The sequence below is a fragment of the Ahaetulla prasina genome, chromosome 14 (genome assembly GCF_028640845.1).
Source record: "Ahaetulla prasina isolate Xishuangbanna chromosome 14, ASM2864084v1, whole genome shotgun sequence".
NCBI classification, from domain to species: Eukaryota; Metazoa; Chordata; class Lepidosauria; order Squamata; family Colubridae; genus Ahaetulla; species Ahaetulla prasina.
Genome location: NC_080552.1, coordinates 10,881,674 through 10,908,220, shown reverse-complemented (window position 1 = coordinate 10,908,220; position 26,547 = coordinate 10,881,674). Strand labels below are relative to the sequence as shown.

General features: G+C 46.2%; 1 protein-coding gene across 1 annotated transcript; it reads left to right on the top strand.

Annotated features, from left to right (window-relative positions):
• The first annotated feature begins 1,301 nt into the window (after positions 1–1,301).
• On the top strand, positions 1,302–26,490 carry MSS51 (MSS51 mitochondrial translational activator). Its single transcript, XM_058157827.1, has 6 exons — positions 1,302–1,599; positions 2,649–2,804; positions 5,971–6,095; positions 7,816–8,379; positions 22,212–22,305; positions 24,933–26,490. Exons 1-6 carry the CDS (start codon positions 1,415–1,417, stop codon positions 25,168–25,170), a joined length of 1,362 nt encoding a protein of 453 aa, XP_058013810.1. The 5' UTR covers positions 1,302–1,414; the 3' UTR covers positions 25,171–26,490.
• Positions 26,491–26,547: the final 57 nt, after the last annotated feature.

Below are 26,547 nucleotides of genomic sequence, written 5' to 3'. Positions count from 1 at the left end.
CTTCCAACTCTGTGATTCTAAATGAAGTTGTTCAATCTTAGGTTAAAATGAAATCTTGTCAAGAACATTTTACCTTCCCCTGTTGAGCACCTTATTCCTTTCCTGACTGCCCATCCCATCCCATCTCTTCTCAAGGTGCTCCTCTTGCAAGTTTAATGTACAATACCTTATACCTTATGCCACCAGATTTGAAATCCTGGGTTTAGAAAATTTAGAACTCCGCCGCCTTCGACAAGACCTGAGTTTAACTCATAGAATCATCTGTTACAACGTCCTTCCTGTTGAAGACTACTTCAGCTTCAATCACAACAATACACGAGCCCACAATAGTTTTAAGCTTAATGTGAACCGTTCCAATCTGGATTGCAGAAAATATGACTTCAGAAACAGAGTTGTTAATGCCTGGAATGCACTACCAGCTTTGTGGTCTCTTCCCAAAGCTTTAACCAAAGACTATCTACTATTGACCTCATCCCATTCCTAAGAGGTCTGTAAGGGGCATGCATAAAAGCACCAACGTGCCTACTGTTCCTGTCCTAATGTTCCCTTTGATTGTATACAATTTCATATAGTTATTACATACTTATGTATATATATATATATATATATATATATATATATATATATATATATATATATATATATATATATATATATATATATATATATATATATATATATATATATATGCTATATATCGTATAGTTATTTCATGCTTATGCTTATATATATAACTAAAACCTACTTATTTCATCTTGCTGGACTCGCTAAATTTTATATTATCAAATTGATTTATGGGTTTTAAATTTTTTGTGAATTTTAGAGGGTAATATTTTATCTATAAATAGCCATATCAAATAGGTTTTTTAAGGGTTGTTTTTAGTTTTGTATTGTTGTTTTGTTTTCTTTCTGTATTTTATTCGTTGCTGTACACCGCCCTGAGTCCTTTGGGAGACGGGCGGTCTATAAATAAAAATATTCTATTCTATTCTATATATACTGTTGTGACAAATAAATAAAATAAAATAAATAAATAAAATGATATTAAATTAGCACAGGTAGCTCTCAACTTACAGCCCTTCGCTAGTGACTATTCAAAGTTGTCGCAGCGCTGAAGCAGCATGACAATTTTTCACACTTATGACCATTGCAGAATCCCTGTGATCATGTGATCAAAATTCAATAGACTCATATTTATAATGGTTGTATGTCCCGGGATCATGTGATCCCCTTTTGCGACCTTTGGTCAAACAAGGTCCAGGTTCACTTAACGACCGTGTTATTATCCTGGCACACAGGAACCTCAAAGGCTCGCCATCTACCACATCTCAAGGTGAAGGAGGTGGGAAACAATATTGGCTGCTTCCTCTTTCGATAGGTGGATTCCAGTCTAGATCTTCCCAATCTGTTAAAGATGTCTCAGCGGAGCAAAAAAAAGACTTCCAAAAGTGGACATTCTAAGAACAACTCAACGCAGCGCCCAGTTCTCACCGGGGCGAAAATGGATTCGTTGGGTTTCCAAGCGATGGAGAGTAACGTTCCCGGGCTGTCCCAAGTTATCCTTCAGAAACTCAACATGAAGAATTACGATGAATATAGGTGAGCTGGATTAGCAAACAGAACGAGGGAAATATTGGTGTGGGGAGGTTGGGTTGGACACAAAAGGTCTAAAACGGCCAATGTTTGACTTTCTAGTAAACCATGAGCTCCAGTGGTGGATCCTTCCGGTTTAACAACTGGTTCAGTGATCGCGCACAGTTCTCCCGAACCAGTCCGAACCGGAAGAATCCCACTCCTGATCAGCTCCATTATGTAGACCGGGCCAGGCGATTCTACAAAACTGCATCCAGTTTTGGTCACCACACTATGAAAAAAATGTTGAGACTCTAGAAAAAATGCAGAGAGGAGCAACCAGGATGATTAGGGGACTGGAGGCTAAAACATAGGATGAACGGTTGCAGGAACTGGCCATGGCTAGTCTAGTGAAGAGAAGGACCAGGGGAGACAGGATAGCAATCTTCCAATAATTGAGGGGCTGCCACAGAGAGGAGGAGGTCAAGCTATTTTCCAAGGCACCTGAAGGCCAGAGAAGGAATAATGTATGGAAATTGATCAAAGAGAGATTCTACTAGAAATAAGGAGGGATTTTCTGACAGTGAGAGCAATCAACCAATGGAACAGAATTTGCCTTCGGAAGTTGTGAGAGCTTCATCCCTGGAAGCTTTCAAGAAGAGACTGGATTGCCATCGGTCAGAAATGGTATAGAATAGAATAGAATAGAATTTTATTGGCCAAGTGTGATTGGACACACAAGGAATTTGTCTTGGTGCATATGCTCTCAGTGTACATAAAAGAAAAGATACGTTCATCAAGGTACAACATTTACAACACAATTTGTGGTGTTTCCTGCTTGGGTGGGGGGTTGGATTAGATGACCTACCAGGTCCCTTCCAATTCTGTTAATCTGGTTGTAAAATAATCTTCCAAACCTGATTGTGCTGGTCTTTCTCCTTCTTCTTATACTTCAGTGAATCAGGGCGATGTTTACCTGATTCACTTCCAAATGTGAACCTCGGGAATGGTCTTTTGGCTTAGCGTAGGGTGGTTTCTTCCTCAGCCTTTCTTTGGCATGGCCTGCTTCCTTCTAGATCTGCACTGGAGGGCAAAGCCCCCTGCACGGATTTTGGTATCCGATCCTACTTTGAGATGTTTCAGAAAATGGAAGACACGTTCAAATTTTGCGTCGAGTGCAAGAAACTTCCCGATTCTCTACCTGATCCAAAAAGCCTACGGCGTTGCAAAAGGTAAAAATTAAACCTCCTCCTCCTTCAATACCTCGGAAAGGGTTAATTTTTTTTCTTCCCTCCCGCAGAATCATCAATTAAATTAATTTATGCAAAGTTGCAGCAAGAGCTTTGAAAGAAACAAAGAACGCCAGCTTGGATTTTAGACATTGCTATCGAGATGCGATAAGGGTGGTGTTGTGACCCAGACTTGAGCAGGTAGCAACAAACGCAGTCCTTAATGAAAATAAACTTTATTCAAGCAGCTGGGAATTGACCCATTCCCAGCGTCGTGAAACTCAAAAGAAAGCAAAGGCTTCTCACACAAAACAGTCTGTCATTATTTCCAACCTGGTCCAATTTAGATCATTGCCAAAGTCCTTTGCAGATAAGTGTCTCGAGCAGAGAATGGAGAGCTGCCAAGGTCTTCTCAGAAAAACATCCAGAGCAGAGAATGGGATGAGCGCAGCTCCACTGTTGTTTTCCGGCAAACTGAGACACCGATGCTGGTCTCCTTTTAAACCTTATGGGAGGGGCCAATTATCTCTTGGCCCTACCCCCGAGGTGACCTCTCTGCTTGAGCTGCTCCTGCCTCTTGGCAGCTCTTCTCATTTGGGCATTAGGGAAAGGCTCTCCCAGCTCCTCCTCCTCCTTGCTACTCTCGGCCTCTGGAGGCTCTGGAGTCCGCACCTCACTCTCACTACTCTCAGGCCCTGGAGGCTCTGGAGTTCACACCCCATTTCTCGATGGCCCTGGCCTCGCCTCCGCCTCATCACTGTCCGATTCTGCCACCAGCACCGTAGGCTGCTGACGGACCACAACAGGTGGTACGGTGGCTCAGCGGTTAAGATGCTGGGCTTGTGGGCTGGAAAGCTGGCAGCCGAGGTTCAAGACCCAAGTGCCTTGTGATGGGGTGAGTTCCCTTCCTTGCCTCAGTGTCAGGGTTCCAAGTAATAGATCCATAGCAAGCAAAACTTTGAGGCAGGCAATTCCTCAAAGAATAGCTTTATTGGAAATATCATATTGGCGCACATCTGGTGAAAACCGACTCTGAGGGGCCCCTCGGTTTTCACCTAATTAAAAGTAAAAGTTTCCCCCTCAATTCCAAACAATCAATCACATGGCCCAATCAAAGCAGGGTCCACTTTTCTGGCCAGGTGTGAGAATGTCTTTGTTTCCCCAGAGAAAGTATTTTGTTTTGACTACACAACCCCAGCTGTCTCTAATCCCCCCCTCCCTATCCCTCAGCTTCAGTGTGGCAGCTTCAGGGTTGACACTCAGCTCCTGGCCTACCTAGCAGTTCGAAAGCATGCAAATATGAATAGATAACTAGGTACCACTTTGGTGGAAAGGTAACAGCGCTCCGTGACGTCATGCAGGTCACATGACCGCGGAAATATCTACGGACAGCGCTGGCTCAATGGCCTTGAAACGGCAACGAGCGTCGGAGTAAAATCCATAGGGACTCCTTTTACTATCAAGATACTAGTGCAGAAAGGAAGGCATTCAATCCATCTGTTAGGCGGGAATATCCTGGCTTTTTTTCCAGGATTTCGATAGCATCCACATGGTTCCACCAATTTTCCCCACAACAACCCCTTGAAGTAGGCCGGGTTTGTTTATACTGGACGCCTAAACTTAACAAGAGCCAACAGGTAACCACGGCCTTTTCTTTGCAAAGATTAAATTTCCAGAAGGCTACATCGAGAGGGTCAACACAGAACAGGTGGTCGGAATAATAAACCATAGTGAAGATAAGCATGAGATGCATATTTCGAGCCTCCCGTGTCTATTGCTAAGCAACCGTGTCTTGCTGCTGAAAACAAAGATGTCTTAGAAAAGAAGGAGGAAAGTTGACAGTGGAGACCCCGTAAAACTCTTCTGAGATTAAAGAAAGACTTAGAACCATAATTTGAAGTCACCTCTTGCCCAGCAAGCAAAAACTCCACAGATACTAGGTGTGAATCATGTGGAGACCCCATAAAGCAGTGGTGAAATTCAAAAGTTTTTAGTACTGGTTCTGTGGCTTGGTTCACTGGCTTGGTGGGCGTGGCAGGGGAAGGATACTGCAAAATCCCCATTCCCTCCCCACTCCAAGGGAAGGATACTGCAAAAGGGCTGGGAAGTGGCTCAACAGGCTAATGCAGTCTGTTGTTAACACACAGCTGCCTGCAATTACAATTACTGCAGGCTCGAGTCCCACCAGGCCCAAGGTTGACTCAGCCTTCTATCCTTTATAAGGTAGGTAAAATGAGGACCCAGATTGTTGGGGGGGAGGGCAATACAAGTTGACTTTGTATATAAAGACTATTGCCTTACACAATGTAAGCCGCCCTGAGTCTTCGGAGAAGGGCGGGATATAAATTCAAATTTAAAAAAAATAATCCCCATTCCCACCCCACTCCAGGGGAAGGATACTGCAAAATCCCCATTCCCACCCCACTCCAGGGGAAGGATACTGCAAAATCCCCATTCCCTCCCCACTCCAGGGGAAGGATACTGCAAAAGGGCTGGGAAGTGGCTCAACAGGCTAATGCAGTCTGTTATTAACACACAGCTGCCTGCAATTACAATTACTGCAGGCTCGAGTCCCACCAGGCCCAAGGTTGACTCAGCCTTCCATCCTTTATAAGGTAGGTAAAATGAGGACCCAGATTGTTAGGGGGGCAATACAAGTTTACTTTGTATATAATATACAAATGAATGAGACTATTGCCTTACACAATGTAAGCCGCCCTGAGTCTTCGGAGAAGGGCGGGATATAAATTCAAATTTTAAAAAAAAATCCCCATTCCCACCCCACTCCAGGGGAAGGATACTGCAAAATCCCCATTCCCGCCTCACTCCTGGGGGAAAGATACTGCAAAATCTCCATTCCCTCCACACTCTGCGGCCAGCCAGAGGTGGCATTTGCCGGTTCTCCGAACTACTCAAAATTTCCGCTACCGGTTCGACAGAACCTGTCAGAACCTGCTGGATTTTACCCCTGCCTTTGAGGTTTCCAGCAAGATTGAGTAGTAGAAAGGCAATGGATAAAGGAGGTGGGTGCAATCAAAGAGATTGGCAAGATGTCTCGAAAACCATAATAGTCCATGTTCACGACTACTGTGTGAAAGTGAAATAATGCACCTAACTCACAAATCTGGGATTGATAAATTTTGGTTTTTTCCCCCCCTTTCGTTTCTAGATGTCAGAATGTCTATTATTGTGGCTCCGATTGTCAACGGTTGAACTGGCCCAGCCACAAAAAATTCTGCAAGAAACTGAAGCTGGCAGTCGTCGACCGACTTGCAGAATGGCTGGTATTCACAGGTAGCCTGAGATTCAGTTGGCTGTCGTCCATCGGAGGAGGTTGTAGAAAAAATGCTTTTAAAAGGCTCTGACGATCCCAGCTGAGCGGCACGATCATCAGAGGCTTTTATTTTTACTTTTAAAAGCATTTTTTTTCCTTTAAAAGAAAAAAAAAATCCTCTGACGATCAGGCAACTCAGCTGGGATTGCCAGAGCCTTTTAAAAGCATTTATTTTACAACCTCTTCGGCCGAAGAGGTTGTAGAAAAATGCTTTTAAAAGGCTCTGACGATCCCAGCTGAGCCGCGCGATCATCAGAGGCTTTTTTTTTTTAACTTTTAAAAGCATTTTTTCGGCCAAAGAAAAAATGCTTTTAAAAGTTAAAAAAAACCCTCTGATGATTGCGCGGCTCAGCTGGGCATGGGCAGCGGGGCGGGGATTTTTGCTACCGGTTCTCCAAACCACCTGCTGCCATCGCTACCGGATTGGGCGATCTGGTCTGAATCGGGAGCATTTCACCCCTGATTAGGGGTCTGGAGGCTAAACCATAAGATGAAGAATGGAGGGAACTAGGTATGTCTGGTCTAGCAAAGAGAAGGGCTAGAGGAGACATGATAGCAGTTTTCCAGTTTCTCAGGGGCTGCCACAAAGAAGAGGGAGTCAAGCTATTCTCCAAAGCACCTGAGGGCAGGACAAGAAGCAATGGGTGGAAACTCATCAAGGAGAGAAGCAACTTAGAACTAAGGAGAAATTTCCTGACAGTTAGAAACAATGAATCAGTGGAATGGTTTATCCTCAAAAATGTTCTATTTGAAGGCCTTCTCCATTAGAAAGGGTCACCAGCAGTATTCTTGGAGATGGGGGAAAGTGAAGGTTGTTAGCTACTAACAGTGAAGCAATAGGCTTCACTCAGGTCCGCTGAATGAGTGGGAAAAATACTTAAACCTGATTGGTTGAGACACCTGACAGCTCCCTATATAAGGGCTAGCTGTCAGGCAGGGTTTTGCTGGATGTTACAGATCTACAGTAAAGAACAGCTCTCTGAGCCTGGCTTCCCGTCTCTTCATTCGCCCTATCTAACAAAGGTGGTGGCCATGACCTTGTGGTTGAAGTTCTAGCCAGGCCTTCACATCATGTGGTTGCAGTCACTTTTTTAGCCTCCCTATAGATCAGTAAACAGGGACGCGGTGGCTCAGTGGCTAAGACGCTGAGTTTGTCGATCGAAAATTCGGCAGTTCAGTGGTTCGAATACCTAGTGCCGCGTCACGGGATGAGCTCCCGTTACTTGTCCCAGCTTCTGCCAACCTAGCAGTTCGAAAGCACCTAAAAAATGCAAGTAGAAAAATAGGGACCACCTTTGGTGGGAAGGGAACAGCATTCCGTGCGCCTTTGGGGTTGAGTCATGCCGGCCACATGACCACAGAGACGTCTTCGGACAGCGCTGGCTCTTCGGCTTTGAAATGGAGATGAGTACCGCCCCCTAGAGTCGGGAACGACTAGCACATATGTGCGAGGGGAACCTTTCCATTTATAGATCAGTAGTGGGATTCAAATCCCGTCACTACTGGTTTGCTCCTGGGCGCGTAGGTACTCGCATGTGCAGAGACCTCCAGGTGGGCCTGATCTGGGGTGAACCGCTGCTATAGATGCTTTATGCACTGATCTTGAGATTTGGATATGATGGTTGCGATGACTGTTCTAGGAGTCTAAGATTCTTCTAAATCCTCATTGTCTCCCTGTAGGTGACATCCCTTTCCACACAAGCACATGGACAAAAAATATCCAGGACCTGCAAGGCTGGGAAGACTGGTTCTTGATGCAGGAACATCTGGATGAAAAGCTTAACGCTATCAAAGCCGGACATTATATGAACATTCTCTGGGCCAATGCGGGCAAACCAAAACCCAACGAAGTCGAGCTGATGGAGTCCATCAAGAGGGTGACCACAGATTTTGTCTCCACGCCGGTCACCATTGGCTTCGGGCTGAGCATGTTCCATCTGGATCCTTATGCCAAGCCGCTCACGGTGCATATGGTTGGAGCTTCTCATGTGGAGACCCTCAACGCTCGGGTGACGGATTACGATGAGCTCTCCCAGATGTTTCCAAAGCATCAAGGCATAGAGGTGGTCATGGTGGGGACGGATGTGGTAGATGGACCCATCATGAGACCTCCGCTGGTGACCTTTGGACCTCGGCAAAGGGTCTACCTAAGCAGCTACAAGGACCTTTATCACAACTTCTGGGAATCGCAGGTGGAAACTCAGCAAGCGGCGCGACCGGATCTTGTGGTCGCCTTCCATGCAGGTATGAAGGTTTATGGCATTCTTCCTTAAGTAGTCCTCAAGTTACGACCATAATGGAGCCTTTCCATCATGGTCCGAAGTCATGATGATTGTAAAACGGGTCCATCGTGTGACTGATGTGATTTTAGGACCTTTCTTGCGGCGGTCGTTAAGCAAATGCTGCGGTTATTAAGCAAGCCAATGGTTTGCTGTGATTGTGATTTTGCTGGAAAACAGTTGGAGCTCTCACCTCACCATCAGGAGGCTGTGAGTTTGATCCAGGGGTGAAATCAGAGGTGGGTTTCAGCAGGTTCTGACCAGTTCTGGAGAACTGGTAGCAAAAATTTTGAGTCGTTCGGAGAACCGGTAGTAAAAATTCTGACTGGCCCCTGCTCCCATCTATTCTCTGCCTCCCGGGTCCCAGCTGATCAGAAGGGAATGGGGATTTTGCAGTAACTTTCCCCCAGGAGTGGGGTGGGAATGGAGATTTTGCAGTATCCTTCCCCTGCCACGCCCACCAAGCCACGCCCACCAAGCCATGTCACACACACCAAGCCACATCCACAGAACCGGTAGTAAAAAAATTTGAAACCCACCACTGGGTGAAATGTACTTACCTTTCCTACTGGCTTGCTGATGTGCACCGCCGCACTCCCTTATCTGCTGATGTGCATCGTCTGTGCATGCGCCCATATCTGCGCATGCGCAGATGGTCAAACCGGGACATAACAACGTCCCAGTTTGGGGGGACGGAGCCTCCCGCTGCCGGCACTACCGGCTGTCCGAACTACCCACCGCCGGCACTACTGGCTCCCACAAGTTGGATAGAGCCGGCAGCATTTCACCCCTGGTTTGATTGTAGGTAGAAGCAGATATTTCTCTCTCTGGGCACACTGAGAATATATCTGCTGAATAAAACTTCACATTGGCAACAGGAAGGGCATCCGGCCAGTAAATACTCAGCTCCATTTAGTTGCCCGGACTGCACCCTGATGCAAGGGATGATGGGGGTCATTAAAAAAAGAAGCTGTGGTTTTGCTGAAAACCAGAAATAAATGTGCGTTTTTGGCAAAAAAAAAAAAAAAGTCATGTGACTGTAGAATGCTGTAAAACACGGGTATCCAACCTTGGCAATTTTAAGACTTGTGGACTTCAACTCCCAGAATACCCCATCTAGGAAGGAAGGAAGGAAGGAAGGAAGAATAACCATCTGACTGAGATGGTGTAGGGTTTCCTGCCTGGGCAGGGGGTTGGACTAGAAGGCCTCCAAGGTCCCTTCCAACTCTGTTGTTGTATTATATTATATTATAAGGAAGGAAGGAAGGTGAATGAAAGCTGATAAAGGAAGGAAGATCAGGAAGAAAGGGAGGGAGGGAACAAGGGAGAGAATGAGGAGTTGAAATCCACAAGTCTTAAAGTGCCAAGGTTGGAGACCGGTGGAGGTCAGACCGGTTCGGGCGAACCCATAGCGGCGATTGCGGGTTCGCCCAAACCGGGCTTTGCTGGCTGAGGGACTCTGGGAGTTGAAGTCCACAAATCTTTTTTTTTTTTTTTTTTTTATAAAAAAGTTTTATTTTTACAATCTTATCAAATAATTCATCCAATGTACAGTTATATACAATTAGTCGGGCCTGCCCAGTCACCACCCCCCTTTTTAACCTTCTTCCCTCTTCTACCTTCTTTTACTTTCCAAACCTTCCTCTCCTTCTCTTATCTACCTCCTCTCCTCCCTCCACCCTACACTCTTCTCCCTCTTCTACCCCTCTTCCTTCCTCTTCTCCTCTTTCCTACCTCCTACTCTCTCTTTTTTCCCTCCCCACCGTTCTAAAATGGCAACTGGTCAGACCCGACCCTACATTAATTATATTTATACATCTTCAATAATCCCTGTACATTAACCATCACTCCATCACTAACCTCAACCCCCCAATTCCCTTCCCCTTTACCCCCCACCCCCCACCCCGACTTCCCAGAACAAAATGCAGGGTATCAAAACTAACAATCATAATCTAAAATAATTCCTAAATTATAATCTCTAGTCTCTCCACGCTTATTCACACTCTCAATTCCCCTCTCCTTCAAAAATATATCTAATACAAATTATTTCCTAAATTTACTCATATGCTATTTGATATTTTTTTATCTGATACTTATTTTGAATATAATCAATCCACATTTTCCATTCTAAAATATATTTTTCTTGTGTATAGTCGTCCACAAATCTTAAAATTGCCAAAGTTGGAGACCCCTGCTCTAAATGGCCATAAAGGCAGCTGTATTTCCAAGCGCCTTAAGTTCAGGGGGTGGGAAGCAGAGGGCGTCCCAACCAAATTGAGGTCATAAGTAGCCGCAAGGTAGGTCTGTTGTAACTTCAAAGTGGTTGCTAAGCAACCAGTTGTAAGTCAGGGACTACCTGTAGTGGCAGGTTTCTTTTCCGACTAACAAATGTAATAAATTTGCTGTCGCATCCCCACCCTTAATAAACTTTGTTAGTTGGGAAAGCTGTCACCAGATCCCACCTCCTTTAAAAGCATCCTTAAAGAACGCAGAACAAAAGGCAAAGATTACGCATGAGAGAGATTGAGAGGAAAGGAAGGAAACTTAATACACCAGACACCAGTTCTTCAACATTCCTGAGCTGGGGCATATATGGGTCAACATGTCAGCAGTTGTTATTTTGACCGGCAACAGGGAAGTTACTTGAAGTTGGAACCAGCCCCACCTAACTTTCTAATGAGAGCCAGTTTGGACTAGTACTTAAGGCAGCGGGCCAGCAAGCAAGAGAACGAGAGTTCAAGACCCACCTTAACCATGAAAGCCAGCTGGGTGATTTTGGGCCAATCACCAGGAGACTGGGAGTTCTAGTCCCACTTTAGGCATGAAAGGCAGCCGGATGATTTTGGGCCAATCACCAGGAGACTGGGAGTTCTAGTGCCACCTTAGCCATGAAAGGCAGCTGGATGATTTTGATCCAATCACCAGGAGACTGAGAGTTCTAGTCCCACTTTAGGCATGAAAGGCAGCCAGATGATTTTGGGCCAATCACCAGGAGACTGGGAGTTCTAGTCCCACCTTAGCCATGAAAGGCAGCTGGGTGATTTTGGACCAATCACCAGGTGACTGAGAGTTCTAGTCCCACCTTAGCCATGAAAGCCAGCTCAGTGACTTGAGGCCAATCACCAGGAGACTGTGAGTTCTAGTCCCACTTTAGACATGAAAGGCAGCTGGGTGATTTTGGGCCAATCACCAGGAGACTGGGAGTTCTAGTCCCTTTTTACGCAAAGAAGCCAGCAGGGTGACTTTGGACCAATCGACTGGGAATTCTAGTTCTACCTTAGGCACAAATGCTGGCTGGGTGAGCCAATCATTTTCTCTCAGTCCAACCCATACCAGCGTTGTTGGTGTGGGATAAACAGGAGGTGTGTTGGCGCATTCACAATGTCAGAAAGCAAGTTGTTCCACTGATTGTTCTCATTGTCAGGAAATTGGCCTACCCCAGGTCCTTGGGAAGGATTCAATGGGTAAAACAAAAATGTCAGATCCAATCTAATACCTGGCTGAATGTATGAGTAATAATAATAATGGTGTAACCAATTATTATTGGTTACCAAAGCCTACCCCAAAGGTTTCTCTCCTTCCTAAACCTCAATGGAAAACGGAAAGCTACCAAGAAGTGAATAGCATCTTTTGAGGAAATAAAGGTAAAGGTTCCTCTCGCACATATGTGTTAGTCATTCCCGCCTCTAGGGGGCGGTGCTCATCCCTGTTTCTAAGCTGAGGAGCCAGCGCTGTCCGAAGACATCTCCGTGGTCATGTGGCCGGCATGACTCAATGCCAAAGGTGCATTGTTCCCTTCCCACCAAAGGTGGTCCCTATTTTTCTACTTGCATTTTTTTACGTGCTTTCGAACAGCTAGGTTGGCAGAAGCTGGGACAAATCAAGGGAGCTCACCCCGTAACACGGCAGCACTAGGGATTCGAACCGCTGAACTGCCAACCTTTCGATCGACAAGCTCAGCGTCTTAGCCATTGAGCCACAGTGCCCCTTTGAGGGAACACCAGCTCTTAAAGGGCAGGATGCAGTTCAGTGTGCAAGGCTTCATCTGCCGAGCATCAATCACCCAGCCCTGAGGGATAGAATGACCCTGGAATAGCCTGGGAACCCAGCTACTGAAAGATATATTGGCTACATTCACGCATCTCCCAAAGCCTTAATATTAAGCTGTGTTTGATTTGGGCTTAATCAGTGGTGGGCTTCAAATAATTTAACAACCGGTTCTCTGCCTTAATGATTTCTTCCAACAACCAGTTCACCAAACTGCTCAGAAAGTTAACAACCGGTTCTCCCAAAGTGGTGCGAACTGGCTGAATCCCACCACTGGGCTTAATGCCAATGAGCCAAGCCAGTCACAGCTTAGCTATTCGGTATGAAGCAAGCCATGGTTTAAACAGAAGGTGCAAACCCAGACAACATGCTTAACTGGGATTTGCAGCCCTTTGCAGGGATACCATCGGTTAATTGGTCCGATTATTCCCTTTCCAAAGTAACTCTAAGCTCGCAGATATATTTAGCCAGCCAGCAGTCTGGAATTTCTCAAAAGGTTGTTGTGATGCCTCCGATTTTGGGCACTGACAGACACCTATCAGCTTGTCAGCAACATTTCCCACAAGGTGGCCTCTCAGCCCTTTGCAAAAAAACACGCGAGAGATCCTTAAGTCCCAGCCAATAATGTGAAATATGCCGCCGCTGCTCTCACCAAGAGGAACTCCTGATTCCAGAATAGCAATAGCACTTAGACCAGGGGTCGGCAACCTTAAACACTCAAAGAGCCACAAAGGTCCTAACTGGAAGCCCCCTGTTCAATTCTGGAGCTGACTGGAAGTCCGGTTCCCCCCCCCACCATAGAGTCTCCTCCTAGCGCAGCTTCCTTTTTCCTCTACCTGTCCTAACCAAAAGCCCTATCAATTGTGGTGCTGACCGGCGTCAGGGAGCCACAGCAGAGGAATGAAAGAGCCACATGCGGCTCCAGAGCTACGGGTTGCTGACCCCTGACTTAGATGTATATACTGCCCTGTCGTGCTTTACAAAACTCTCTGAGAGTCAGCATACTGCCCCCACACCCCAGCAATCTGGGTCCTCATTTTACCGAGCTCGGAAGGATGGAAGGCTGAGTCAACCTTGAGCCGGTCAGGATCGAACTCCAGACTAAGGAGTTCCCCACCATCCACTCAGAGCTGAAGAAGCTTCTTGGATGAGAAGCAAAACCTCTTCAAAGAAAAACCAGACAGTCCAGTTGCCTCCTGAGAAGACAACCTTTTGGACAGAGTTAGGCTGCAATGCTGCATTCTAACCAGGGGTGCTATTCAGTAGGTTTTGACAGGTTTTGGAGAACCGGTAGCGGAAATTGTAAGTAGTTCGGAGGACCGGTAAATATCACCTCTCTATGGCCCCAGAGTGGGGTGGGAATGGAAATTTTGCAATGTTCTTCCCCTGGAATGGGGTGGGAATGGAAATTTTGCAGTATCCTTCCCCTGCCATACCCACCAAGCCACACCGAGCCCACCAAGCCACACCCACAGAACCAGTAGCAAAACAATTGAATTCCACCACTGATTCTAAGCTCTGTTCCCCCACGGCTCTTGTACTGAATATTTCAGCAGAATATCTGGTGGACCTCAACTCAACCTGAAAGGAGAAATTTGTCCTCCCCGCCCCTCCGTCTTATTGGAAGCTGAGCTGTTGCCAGTCAGCTGTTTGCTGTCCGTCAGCGTGGTAGGATTAAGGCCCAAAGGGTCAGGATTAAGAGGGATGCTATAAATCTTATTACACACGGATGAGCCTAATCAGCTTGCTAATAAAGTAGTCACTAACTACTGAAGCCAGAGGCAGCTGCGAGGTAGTACTAAGCACTTGAAGCTTAGGGGGAACTCCGTTGTCTCAAGTAACTGCAGTCTTATAACGGGGATAGCCCTTCTCATACAAATGTTCAATTTTTTTTCAATCAGGATAAAGCTGGAAGGGACCTTGGAGACCTTCCAATCCAGTCAGTGGTGGAATCCACATTTTTTTACTACTGGTTCGGTGGGCGTGGCTTGGTGGGCATGATATGGCTTGGTGGGCGTGGCAGGGGAAGGATACTGCAAAATCCCCATTCCCTTCCCACTCCTGGGGGAAGGGTAATGCAAAATCCCCATTCCCTCCCCACTCCTGGGGGAAGGATATTGCAAAATCCTCATTCCCACCCCACTCCTGGGGTAAGGATACTGCAAAATCTCCATTCCCTCCCCACTCCTGGAGGAAGGATACTGCAAAATCCTCATTCCCACCCCACTCCTTGGGGAAGGATACTGCAAAATCTCCATTCCCTCCCCACTCCTGGAGGAAGGATACTGCAAAATCTCCATTCCCTCCCCATTATTGGGGGAAGGATACTGCAAAATCTCCATTCCCTCCCCATTCTTGGGGGAAAGATACTGCAAAATCTCCATTCCGTCCCCACTCCAGGGGAAGGATACTGCAAAATCTCCATTCCGTCCCCACTCCAGGGGAAGGATACTGCAAAATCTCCATTCCCTCCCCATTCTTGGGGGAAGGATACTGCAAAATCTCCATTCCGTCCCCACTCCAGGGGAAGGATACTGCAAAATCTCCATTCCCTCCCCACTCCTGGGGGAAGGATACTGCAAAATCTCCATTCCCTCCCCACTCCTGGGGGAAGGATACTGCAAAATCTCCATTCCCTCCCCACTCCTGGAGGAAGGATACTGCAAAATCTCCATTCCCTTTCCACTCCTGGTGGAAGGATAATGCAAAATCCCCATTCCCACCCCATTCCAGGGGGAAGGATATTGCAAAATCCCCATTCCCACCCCACTCTGGGGCCAGCCAGATGTGGTATTTGCCGGTTTTCTGAACTACTCAAAATTTCCGCTACCGCTTCGCCGAACTACTCAAAATTTCTGCTGCCGGTTCTCCAGAACCTGTCAGAACTTGCTGGATTTCACCCCTGAGTCCAGTCCTCTCCTCAAGCAGGAGACCCTATCCCATTTCAGACAAGTGGCTGTCCAGTCTCTTCTTAAAAACCTCCAGTGATGGAGCATCCACAACTTGTGGTAACAAACTGTTCCATTGTCCTCTCTGTTCCCCTTAGTTCTAGGTTGCTTGTCTCCTCGTTTAGTTTCCATCCATTGTTTCTTGACCTAACCTTGTTCCTGGTTGCTTCCTAGCTCTTCAGCAAAGACTCCAGTCCATGAAGGGAGCTTGGTTGGGTGGGCAGGGATGCTGTTGCAACAGTTAGTTGTCGAGTTGCTTTTTCAGCCTTAGTGCTCTGTAAAGTAGGGATATTTCAGCGATTGTAGGCATCCGGTTTAATTGCTCAAGGATGTCTGATAGAAACCATTATGATGCCACGTGCAACCACTGCTTAGGGCAGTGGTTCTCAACCTTTATAGTGCTGTGACCCCTTTAATACAATTCCCCACGATTTGGTGACCCCAACTGATCTCAGCGTGCCTCAGCAGCTGCAGAAGGGGGGAAAAAGCGGCAAACTGTTTTTCTGAATTTATCGCGCCTGAAGCCGTATTGGCTAGCGATCTGAACTGCTTGCGATTGCCTTGAGGACAGAGGCGTTAAAGCGGAGAGATGCCTCCCCTATTAAGTTTATCGCGCCTGAAGCCAGATTAGGCTAGCGATTGGGAGCGATTGCAGCTGGCTTGAGAGGGAGACATCAGAGCAAAGATTTCTCTCTTTTTTAATTCATCGCACCTGAAGCCGAATTCAGCTAGCAATTTGAAGAGCCTGCAGCTGCCTTATGGAGTCAACCATTGGAGCGCGATTCTTCGACTCGCAAGTATACTTCCCATATTTCCGATGGTCTTAGGCGACCCCTGGCAAATCGTCATTTGACCCCCAACGGGGTCCCGACCCACAGGTTGAGAACCGCTGGCTTAGGGGATGATATCACAATACGCATGACATCTCCTTACAGATGTCCATGGTCAAAGTCCAAGACATCTGCAATGGATTAGATGAGGGGAAGCTGGTCCCGGCAGCCTGACCCAGCTTGCATTACCAATGTGTTGAGGTACAATGGCTATGCTAACTGAGGATAATCACAATTGCCCAGAATCATGATAGGCAACTATATGAATGAATAATCTGGTGGAGAGTAGGTAGGCACATCTAGAGATAGGATTCTTATTCTAATCCCTGCCCACCCATTTGGAGCAAAGAAACGGGACAGCTGGCTGGTTATAAGATTGGCCTCTCATTTAAACCTCTTGGAAAAGGATGATAGAATAGTATAACAGAGTTGGAAGGGACCTTGGAGGTCTTCTAGTCCAACCCCCTACTCAACCAGGAGACCCTATACCATGTCAGACAAAGTCCAGTCTCTTCTTAAAAACCTACAGCTTCTGAAGACAAGCTGTTCCACTGGTTAATTGTCCTCACTGTTAGGAAGTTTCTCCTTAATTCCAAGTTGCTTCTCTCCTTGATTAGTTTCCATCCATTGCTTCTTGTCTTGCCTTTTTGGTGCTTTGGAAAATAAGTTGACTTGACCCCCCTCTTCTTTGTGGCAACCCCTCAAATATTGGAAGACTAGATGGTGTGACAAAGATGGCTTTATGGGAACACCATATCTCTACAGACCAGAAGCAGGGTGAGATGATGATATGTATTTAACCGATGCTGAAACTTGGGGACCTTCATGCCTTGTAGCTTTGCTGGCTGAGGAATTCTGGGAGTTGAAGTCCACAAGTCTTAAAGTTGTCAAGTTTGGAGACCCCTGCCTTGTAGAGTTGTGTTGTGCCTGTGTAGCATAGGAGGCTCTGGTAGGGTTCCCAAGGAGTGTGAAGGAAAGTTCCATTTCCATACCTCAATGGTTCAAAAACACAAATTTGAACCCAGAGATCCAAGTCAGGCGAAATATATATATATAAAGTCAGGAAAACTGATCAGGAATGACTCTCCCCTTTCAAGAAATTCTCTTTCGGAGCGTTAGTTTCTCAAGGATGATGGTGATTCATTCTTTGAGTATCTCCTTGCTCCATCCGCCCATTGAGAACACCATAAATCATCACTACCAGACCCTTTCCCGAGCCCTGAAAGACAACCTGTGCAATTTCAGTTCTTTAGTCATTCTGCAGAGCGTTTCGTGTGTCTCTTGAATTCTCTGGCACAGCAAAGTGGTTTCTTTCCAGGAACAAGGTGTACTTTTGATCGTCTGTAATGTTTCTGTAACATTCCATTGTTGTGAAGTCCTCTAGGCAACAGGAGGCCTTTCTAAATATACAACTGCCTCCGTCGCGTCCCTCAAACATCCAGAATGCCAGAGAAGCTTTAGCAAACTAGGCCCAGGTTTCTTATTATTTTATTTTATTTATTTATTTATAATTTAATTTCTATACCGCCCTTCTCCCGAAGGACTCAGGGTGGTTTACAGCCATATTTAAAAAACAAAATACCAACAACAAAAACAGAGTTAAAAACAAATATTTAAAGGCCAGATCAAACTAAAACGGTCATAGACCGACATAAAACCCATTTAAAGTTACCATTAAAATTAAAATTACCATTAAAATTAAATTTAGGCCAGTCCCGCACGATGAAATAATAAAGTCTTTAGTTCCTGTTTGAAGGTCCAGAGGTCGGGGAGTTGGCGTAACCCCGGAGGCAACTCATTCCAAAGGGCCGGGGCCGCCACAGAGAAGGCTCTCCCCCTGGGGGTCGCCAACCGACATTGTTTGGTCGATGGCACCCTGAGGAGGCCCTCCCTGTGGGAGCGCACAGGTCGTTGGGAGGCTATCGGTGGCAGAAGGCGGTCTCGTAAATAGCCCGGTCCTAAGCCATCTGCCTAGCCTAGTGGTGTCTAAACCCAGAGATCAGAACCAGGGGTGAAATGCTACCGGTTCGCTCTGGTTTGGCCGAACTGGTAGCGATAAAAATTACCGATTCAGAAAAACCAGTTAAACAAAGCTACCGGTTTCTCCGAACCGGTATTTCCGTTGATCAGCTGTGCCGCACGATTTAGCTTTGCTAGAAAGTGAGAAATGCTGCTTTCTAGCAAAGCTAAATCGCGCGGCACAGCTGATAGCCCCCTCACTGTACACCTTACCCGAGCCTCCTTTTGGTGCACAAGCGCGCATGCGCAGCCAACGAACCAGTAGCAAGCCGGTTCAGATTTCACCACTGATCAGAACTCAACCACTGGCCACATTCCACAGTTACACTGTGCAAGGGTGTTCCGACAGCTGTACAAGCAGTTAGATTCTTGCTCTTCTCCTGGGTGTGTCCCTGAGATTGTCACCTTCAGAGCCAAGCTCCGATTTAAATGCGCAAAGGACAGAAACCTTCCGCCACCCTTTCAAAGTCAGCAAGGAAGAAATCCCAGCCTCGTGTTCCATCATATCTTACGAGGCTGGCCTTTTCCTCTAAAGGGAGAAAAAGCTTTTCCTATCATGTCACCAGGCTGAATTTCAAAGGAGGGCAATGTTCACCCGTGCCCTTGTCTCAGGTTCAGACTTTCAAAGAACCAAAAGTTCATAGAAGAGCAACTAAGATGATCAAAGGCCTGGTGACTAAAACATATGAAGAACGGCTGCAGCAGTGGAGAGTTTCTACCGGTTCACCCAGTTCGCGAGAACTGGTAGCAGCGGTGGTGCTACCCAGCCAGATGTCATCTTGGACTCTCTGCGCATGCGCAGAAGGGCCATGTGCACTCACAGTTCCGAACCGGTAGCGAAGATAAGTGAAAGCCACTTCTGGGCTGCAGGATTTGGGTTTGGCTAGTCTAAAGAAAAGAAGAATCGGGGGTGACAGGAGAGCAGTATTCTAATATTTGAGGGTCTGCCGCAAAGAAGAAGAGGTCAAATTATTCTCCGAAGCACCAGAAGGCAAGACAAGGAACAACGGATGGAAACTAATCAAGGAGAGAAGCAATCTGGAATTAAGGAGAAGCTTCTTAGCAGAGGACAATTAACCAGTGGAACAGCTTGCCTCCAGAAGTTATGGGTGCTCCATCACTGGAAGTTTTTAAGAAGAGTCTAGACAGTCACTTATCTGAAATATTATAGGTTCTCCTGCTTGAGCAGGGGGCTGGACTAGAAGACCTCCAAGGTCCCTTCCAGCTCACTCACTCACTCACTCACTCACTCACTCTTTCAATAAGGTGTTAAAACCTTTCATGTCAGACAATATTCCTCAATCATGACAACCTTAAATGGGATAGACTCCAGCTCCCAGAATTCTCCTACCAGCATGCGTCCAGGCTGGCTGGGGAATTCTGGGAGCTGAAGTCCAAATTGGCTGGAGAATAATTCTGAGAGTTGAACTCCACCCATCTCAAAGGGGCCTCTGTGGTTCAGATTGGTAAGACAGTCTGTTATTAACACAGCTGCTTGCAATTACTGCAGGTTCAAGTCCCACCAGGCCCAAGGTTGACTCAGCCTTCCATCCTTTATAAGGTAGGTAAAATGAGGACCCAGATTGTTGGGGGCAATAAGTTGACTTTGTATATAATATACAAATGGATGAAGACTATTGCTTGACATAGTGTAAGCCGCCCTGAGTCTTCGGAGAAGGGCGGGATATAAATGCAAATTTAAAAAAAAGTTGCCAAGTTTGAAAAACCACTGGTCTATTTGAACATTTTCTGAGAGATCAATTCCACACCGACAATGGGTATCTTAGGAAGAACCATTTTCCTTGACATTTGAGTATTTTAGGCGAAAGGCAGACATTTTCTGCATCGATTTAAAGGATTAGTCAACTGAGTATATATTTCTCTTCTGATCAAGCCAGCCTTGGATGGTTTGGCTGGTTGGCACTCAGAGAAAATATGTTGCCTTTATAAGTGTGCCAAGACCTTGTTCTCGCCATGCCATAAAATGTAGTTGCAGGGGATGAGAAGGCAAAGCTGAGCTGATAGAAAGAATAACCGGGTCCCCCTTGAGGTGTGAAAGTAGAGATGGACCGCTTGTCATGCCTTAATTGGATGAGGAAAAGGGAAGAGACTTTTATAAACATTGTATAAGCTGCACTAGGAGGATCTTTGGAAGGATCTAATAATCACCAGCGTGCCTACCGTTCCTGTCCTAATGTTCCCTTTGATTGTATCCAATTCGTATAGTTATTTCATGCTTATGCTTATCTATATGCTTATATATCGTATAGTTATTTCATGCTTATGCTTATATATACTGTTGTGACAAATAAATAAATAAATAATAAATAAATAAAAATCTAACAGAAATCCTGAATGTTTGTAGAAGAGTAAGGAAGGAGTAGGTAACGTAAAAGTGTAAGGATAAAAATAAAATAGCAATAAGGGTAAAAAAGTAAGGAAAAGAGTAAGGAAGGAGTAGGGTTCGTAAAAAGGTAAGAGAAAATGTAAAAATAAGGAAGTAGTAAGTAAAAGAGTAAGGATAAGAATGAAAGTAAAAGAATAAGAGCAAGTGTAGAACGCTAGCACCCACCCCTCTCCTAGAAGAATGAAATACTTTAGGAAAGTATTATAATATATTTATATAATATATTTATATTTCCCTGGATGAAAAATGGAGAAACATTTTTTTTTTAAGAGGCAGGAAGCAGACTCACTTTAAATAGCTCATAGCAGATGTCAGCACTTAAGAGATAAAGAGATAGATAGCTCTATTCATAAGCAAATTCCCTGCAGCGAGGTCTGAACAAAGGTAAGGTTTGCCCTCAGCCACAATAGGAATTGTCAAACAAGCCTTTGCATCAGCCCAAACTTCAACCAAACGTAGCTCAGACAAACTCCTAGGATTTGTACATGGCACCATGGGAGACTGATAACAGCCAATAGAACACACGTTCTTGCACTGGAACAGGAAGCTCAAGTGCAAAGCCCAAGGGAAGGTATAAATACCACTCACTCTCAACTCCATGTGGTGAGCTGTACCCGAACTACAAACACGTGCTTCTGTTCATCAGTAAATTGCCCCTCTTTCCAATCAGCCTCCAGCCTCCGTTTTGTCTCCAGCCCCTTTCTCCCAGCTAGGAACTGGAACTGGATATTTCTTCCAACGTAAATAAGTAAAAGAGTGAGGACAACTTTGGTGGAGATAGGTGATAGCAATTATCATAGCGAACAAAGAATAAGTACACAAATCCATAAACCATAAACCGAAACCTTTCCTGATCTGGCATCCTTTAGGGGTGTAGGACCTCAATGCCCATAATTCTGAGCCAGCCTAGCTCATCATCATCATTAACAGAAGGATCCAATCAAGATCAAGGGAGGTACTAATACCACTCTATAAAGGCCTTAGTAAGGCCACACCTAGAATCCTGCATCCAGTTTTGGTCACCGCACTATAAAAAAGATTTTGAGACTCTAGAAAGAGTGCAGAGAAGAGCAACCAAGATGATTAGGGGACTGGAGGCTAAAACATAGGATGAACGGTTGCAGGAAGTGGGCATGGCTAGTCTAGTGAAGAGAAGGACCAGGGGAGACAGGATAGCAGTCTTCCAATATTTGAGGGGCTGCCACAGAGAGGAAGAAGAAGGTCAAGCTATTCTCCAAAGCACCTGAAGGCCAGACAATGGATGGAAACTGATCAAGGAGAGATTAAACTTGGAAATAAGGAGAAATTTTCTGACAGTGAGAGCAATCAACCAATGGAACAGAAGTTGCCTTCAGACGTTGTGGGAGCTTCATCACTGGAGGCTTTCAAGAAGAGATTAGACTGACATTTGTCAGAAATGGTGTAGGGTCTCTGCTTGGGCGGGGGGTTGGACTAGATGACCTACAAGGTCCCTTCCAATTCTGTTAATCTAAAGATCCATCTAGAGGGCTTTACAGAAGAAGCTTTGTTTCCTCTTATTTTTCAGGGTTCCATGCCTGTCCTGATCTGATGGCAAGTTGGCTTCCCACGTTGCTGCTTCTACGAGATTACAAGATCCCTTCTTTATTCACCATGTACAGGTAAAGCTCTCCTTCCAGGTCATGATCTGTTGTGAGCTGAACCATGATTTAACCAAAAGAAACTCAGACCTTGATCCACCATGAGAGAAATCTGGGACAGCTTTCTTAAGCAGCAGCTGCAGAATCCATGAACTTCTGAAGCCAGCAGTCAGAGTATAGGGTTCATCTAAGAAAAGCGTGTCCAATCTCGGCCACTTTAAGACTTGTGGACTTCAACTCCCAGAAATCCCCATCCCAGCTGGAATTCTGGGCATCGAAAGTCTACAGGCTGGACATTCCTGATCCAAGAGATGTCTTCCCAGACTGTCATGGAATCTGTGGGGTATAGGCAGTGGCGGGATTCAGCCAGTTCGTGACTATTTGGGAGAACCGGTTGTTAACTTTCTAAACAGTTTGGAGAACCGGTTGTTGGAAGAAATCTTATTTTGTTTTTTTCCACTTTACAAGGCTAATCCTGTAAGGAAGGCAGGAAGGAAATATTCTGGTGGTGTTTCTAGCCTAATCTTTATTTCCCTGCTTACAGAAACTGCCTCTCTAGTTAACCCTTATTACGTTGTAAGAGCTAAGGCGAAGCGTCCATCGACTTGAGTGATGTTTTGTTGGCCACACCCACACGGTCACATGTCTACCAAGCCACGCCTACCCTGCTGGTGATTAGGGCAGAGAACCAGTGGTTAAATTATTTGAATCCCACCACTGGGTCTTTGTCTTCATCTGCTCCCTTGTTGTGGTTGTTTTGTTGGAAGAAATACCCATCTGGGTTCAGTTCCAAGTGGGGACAAAGACACTGGAAACATGGAGGCTGCTTGGAAAGATGGTTTAATGGTGGCCAGGATCACATGGCTTGAGATCCTGAACAGAAAAGGGCTGAGATCCTGTGTGCTCCCTGGTTTTATGCTTTTTCTGAGCTTTGAACTTTCTGGGCCACAGGAAGAGTATCCTGATTGGTTGTCAGACTCCCAGGGGGTGGGAGTCTTAGCTAGCCTTGCTGGCTGATGTAATCTTCCCAGGTGCCATGTGGTGAGTTTCAGTTCTAGATGGGTTCTATTATGATGCAGATGATGGCCCATTAGCAAAAGTGGGGGGTGGCAGGAAGTTGCAGGGAGCTGCTTTGTCTTTAAAACATGTTTCTCCATTTCTCATCCAGGGAAATATATTCTGCCTTTTAAGTATTTTCTAAAATATTTCATTCTTGTAGGAGTGGGGTGGGTGCTAAATTCCTACAGTTTGATCCCTCCAGAGCAGGGGTCTCAAACCTTAGCAACTTTAAGACTTGTGGACTTCAACTACTAGAACACAGCAGCCTGCAATTACTGCAGGTTCAAGCCCGGCCCAAGGTTGACTCAGCCTTCCATCCTTTATAAGGTAGGTAAAATGAGGACCCAGATTGTTGGGGGGGGCAATAAGTTGACTTTGTAAAAAATATACAAATAGAATGAGACTATTGCCTTATACACTGTAAGCCGCCCTGAGTCTTCGGAGAAGGGCGGGATATAAATGTAAAGAAAAAAAACCCAAAAAAACAAAAAACTCCCAGAATTCTGGGAGTTGAAGTCCACAAGTCTTAAAGTCCAAGGTTGGAGACCCCTGCACCAGAGGTTCATCCTAGACCTTCCTGCATGATAACGATATTCTGGGTTGCACAATTGCAGGCAGAGGAACAACAATGACTGTAGAGCAGGGGTATCAAACTCAATTTCATTGAGGGCTGCATCAGCTTTGTGTTTGACCTTGGGGGGGTCAGGGTAGGCATGGCCAGCTCGACGTTACTCGTTTCGAGGTTGTCTAAGGTGGCCCAAGCGCTCTGTCAGCGAAAACAGGCTCCCGAGTTCCGTTTTCGGCTGTGATGGCTTCCTGCAACCCTCTGCCAGTGAAAACAGAGCTCGGGAGGGCCGCGGGCAGCCCTCCCGAGCCCCATTTTCACTGGCAGAGGCACTGTGGGATGGTCCTGCGCTGTTTCCAGAGCGTCCCTGTAAGTCAGATCATGGGTGGGTTCCTGGGGGTTTGGCAGGGTTCAGGCGATCCTCTAGCCAAGGATTGCCAGGGTTGGTGAACCCCCAAATGCCACCCCTGGCTGACCACGCCCACCCAACCCCTCCCCTCCCCTCCCTCCCCTCCCACCCCTCCCTTCCTCTCCCAGGAGTCTCCCGTGCGGAGGTCTGGGAGGGCAAAAAACAGGCCTACCGGAGGTTCTAGAAGGTCAGAAACAGGCGTGTTTCTGACCTCCGGAGGCCCTCTGGAGCCCAGGGGAAGCAGTTTTCGCCCTCCTGGAGGCTCGAGGAAAGCCTTCGAGCCTGGGAATGGCGAAAACGGCCCCCCTGCCATGGTGCAGGTGGTCGACTAGGCCATGCCCACCGTGGCCATGCCCACCCAGCAGCAGGGCAGCGAACCAGTTGCTAAAAGATCTGAAGCCCACTCCTGGGCCAGATGTAAACACCTCACGGGCTGGATGCGGCCCGTGTGCCTTGAGTTCAGACACCCCTGCTGTAGAGTAATAACTAATGAAGAAACAACCAATAGTGACCTTGGATTGTGCTATAAGGCCACACCCTAATTTCAAGTGGAACTGGAGCAATTTTTGTTTGCCAGACCAGTAACTAACCCTCTTACTTGTTTCCTTCTTTTAGTGAACAGGAGCTAAAGCAGTCCCTCAGAATCTTGATGGAGCTGGAGACCCAGATCATAAGCTGTGGGGCCAATCCCTTTGCCTCCCTCAAACCGGAGCAGGCCCATTCAAACCCTAACAAGCCACCTGTCTACGCCAACTCCCACTACCTCCTGTTCCATGGTCTAGGTGGTCCTTCAGAAGAACATGACATAGGAGAACTGGAGGGGGAAGAGGACGAGAGTTCTCAGCAAGCTTAGAACGAGACGACCTAGCTAGCAGGGGTCCCTTCATATCTCGTGAAGTTTGTCATGCAACAAACTAAGATCTCAGGAATGCAAGCATCAGGCCAATAGTGAAAGCTGCCTTTTCTGCTTGCAGCCAAAGATCCAAGGCTATTATTAGCAGTCGTTTAGTCTAGTCCTACCAGTCTGTAGACAAAGCACGTTTGACTCCCATTATCTTCTGGGCAAACGTCTCCCAATTTAGAATATGTTAAATCAGCTAACTTGGGACCTTTCAGATGTGTGGATGCTAAGATTTCCAAAATTCCCAGCCACAGGCAATGCCAGCTTGGAGTTCTGGGAGCTGTTATATCCAACATAGTTGGAGGACTCCAGATTGGAGATGAGGGGCACTTTGGTGTAATGGTTAAAGGCGTGGATTGGAAGCCCAAGGGACTGAATTCTAGACATGAGAGTCAGAATAAGAGAGTTGGAGGGGACCTTAGTTGTCTTTTAGTCCAACTCTCTGCTTAAGCAGGAAATCCTATACCATTAGACCAGCGGTTCTCAACCTGTGGGTCGGGACCCCATTGGGGGTCGAATGACAATTTGCCAGGGGTCGCCTAAGACCATCGGAAATATGGGAAGTATACTTGCGAATCGAAGAATCGTGCTCCAATGGTTGACTCCACAAGCCAGCTGCAGGCTCTTCAAATCACTAGCCGAATTCGGCTTCAGGCGCGATGAATTAAAAAAGAGAGAACTCTTTGCTCTGATGTTTCCCTCTCAAGCCAGCAGCAATCACTCCCAATCGCTAGCCTAATCTGGCTTCAGGCGTGATAAACTTAATAGGGGAGGAGTCTCCGCTTTAATGCCTCCGTCCTCAAGGCAATCGCAAGCAGTTCAGATCGCTAGCCAATACGGCTTCAGGCGCGATAAATTCAAAACGAAAATAATTTTATTGTTGGGATCGCCACATCGTGGGGAATTGTATTAAAGGGGTCGCAGCACTATAAAGGTTGAGAACCACTGCATTAGACAATGGTTGTTCGGTCTCTTCTTGAAATCTCCAGTAATGGACACCCACAACTTCTGGAGGCAAGTCGTTCCTCTGGTTTGTTGTCCTCACTGTCAGGAAATTTCACCTTAGTTCTAGGTTGGCTCTCTACTTGATCAGTTTCCATTATTGCTTCTTGTCCTGCCCTCACCCCACCCTTCTTTGTGGTAACCTCTCAGTCAACATTTTGGGTCAAGTGTTCTATCAACCCCTAGAAAGGATTGAATGGCAAACCTGGGCAATGTAAAAAAAAATTAATACAATAAAAAAAAGCACATCTGAAAATTGTTAATTTTGTTATTCCTGCTCAAAATCATCTGCTTAATGGGTGACTGTATGAATTGACATGCAAGATA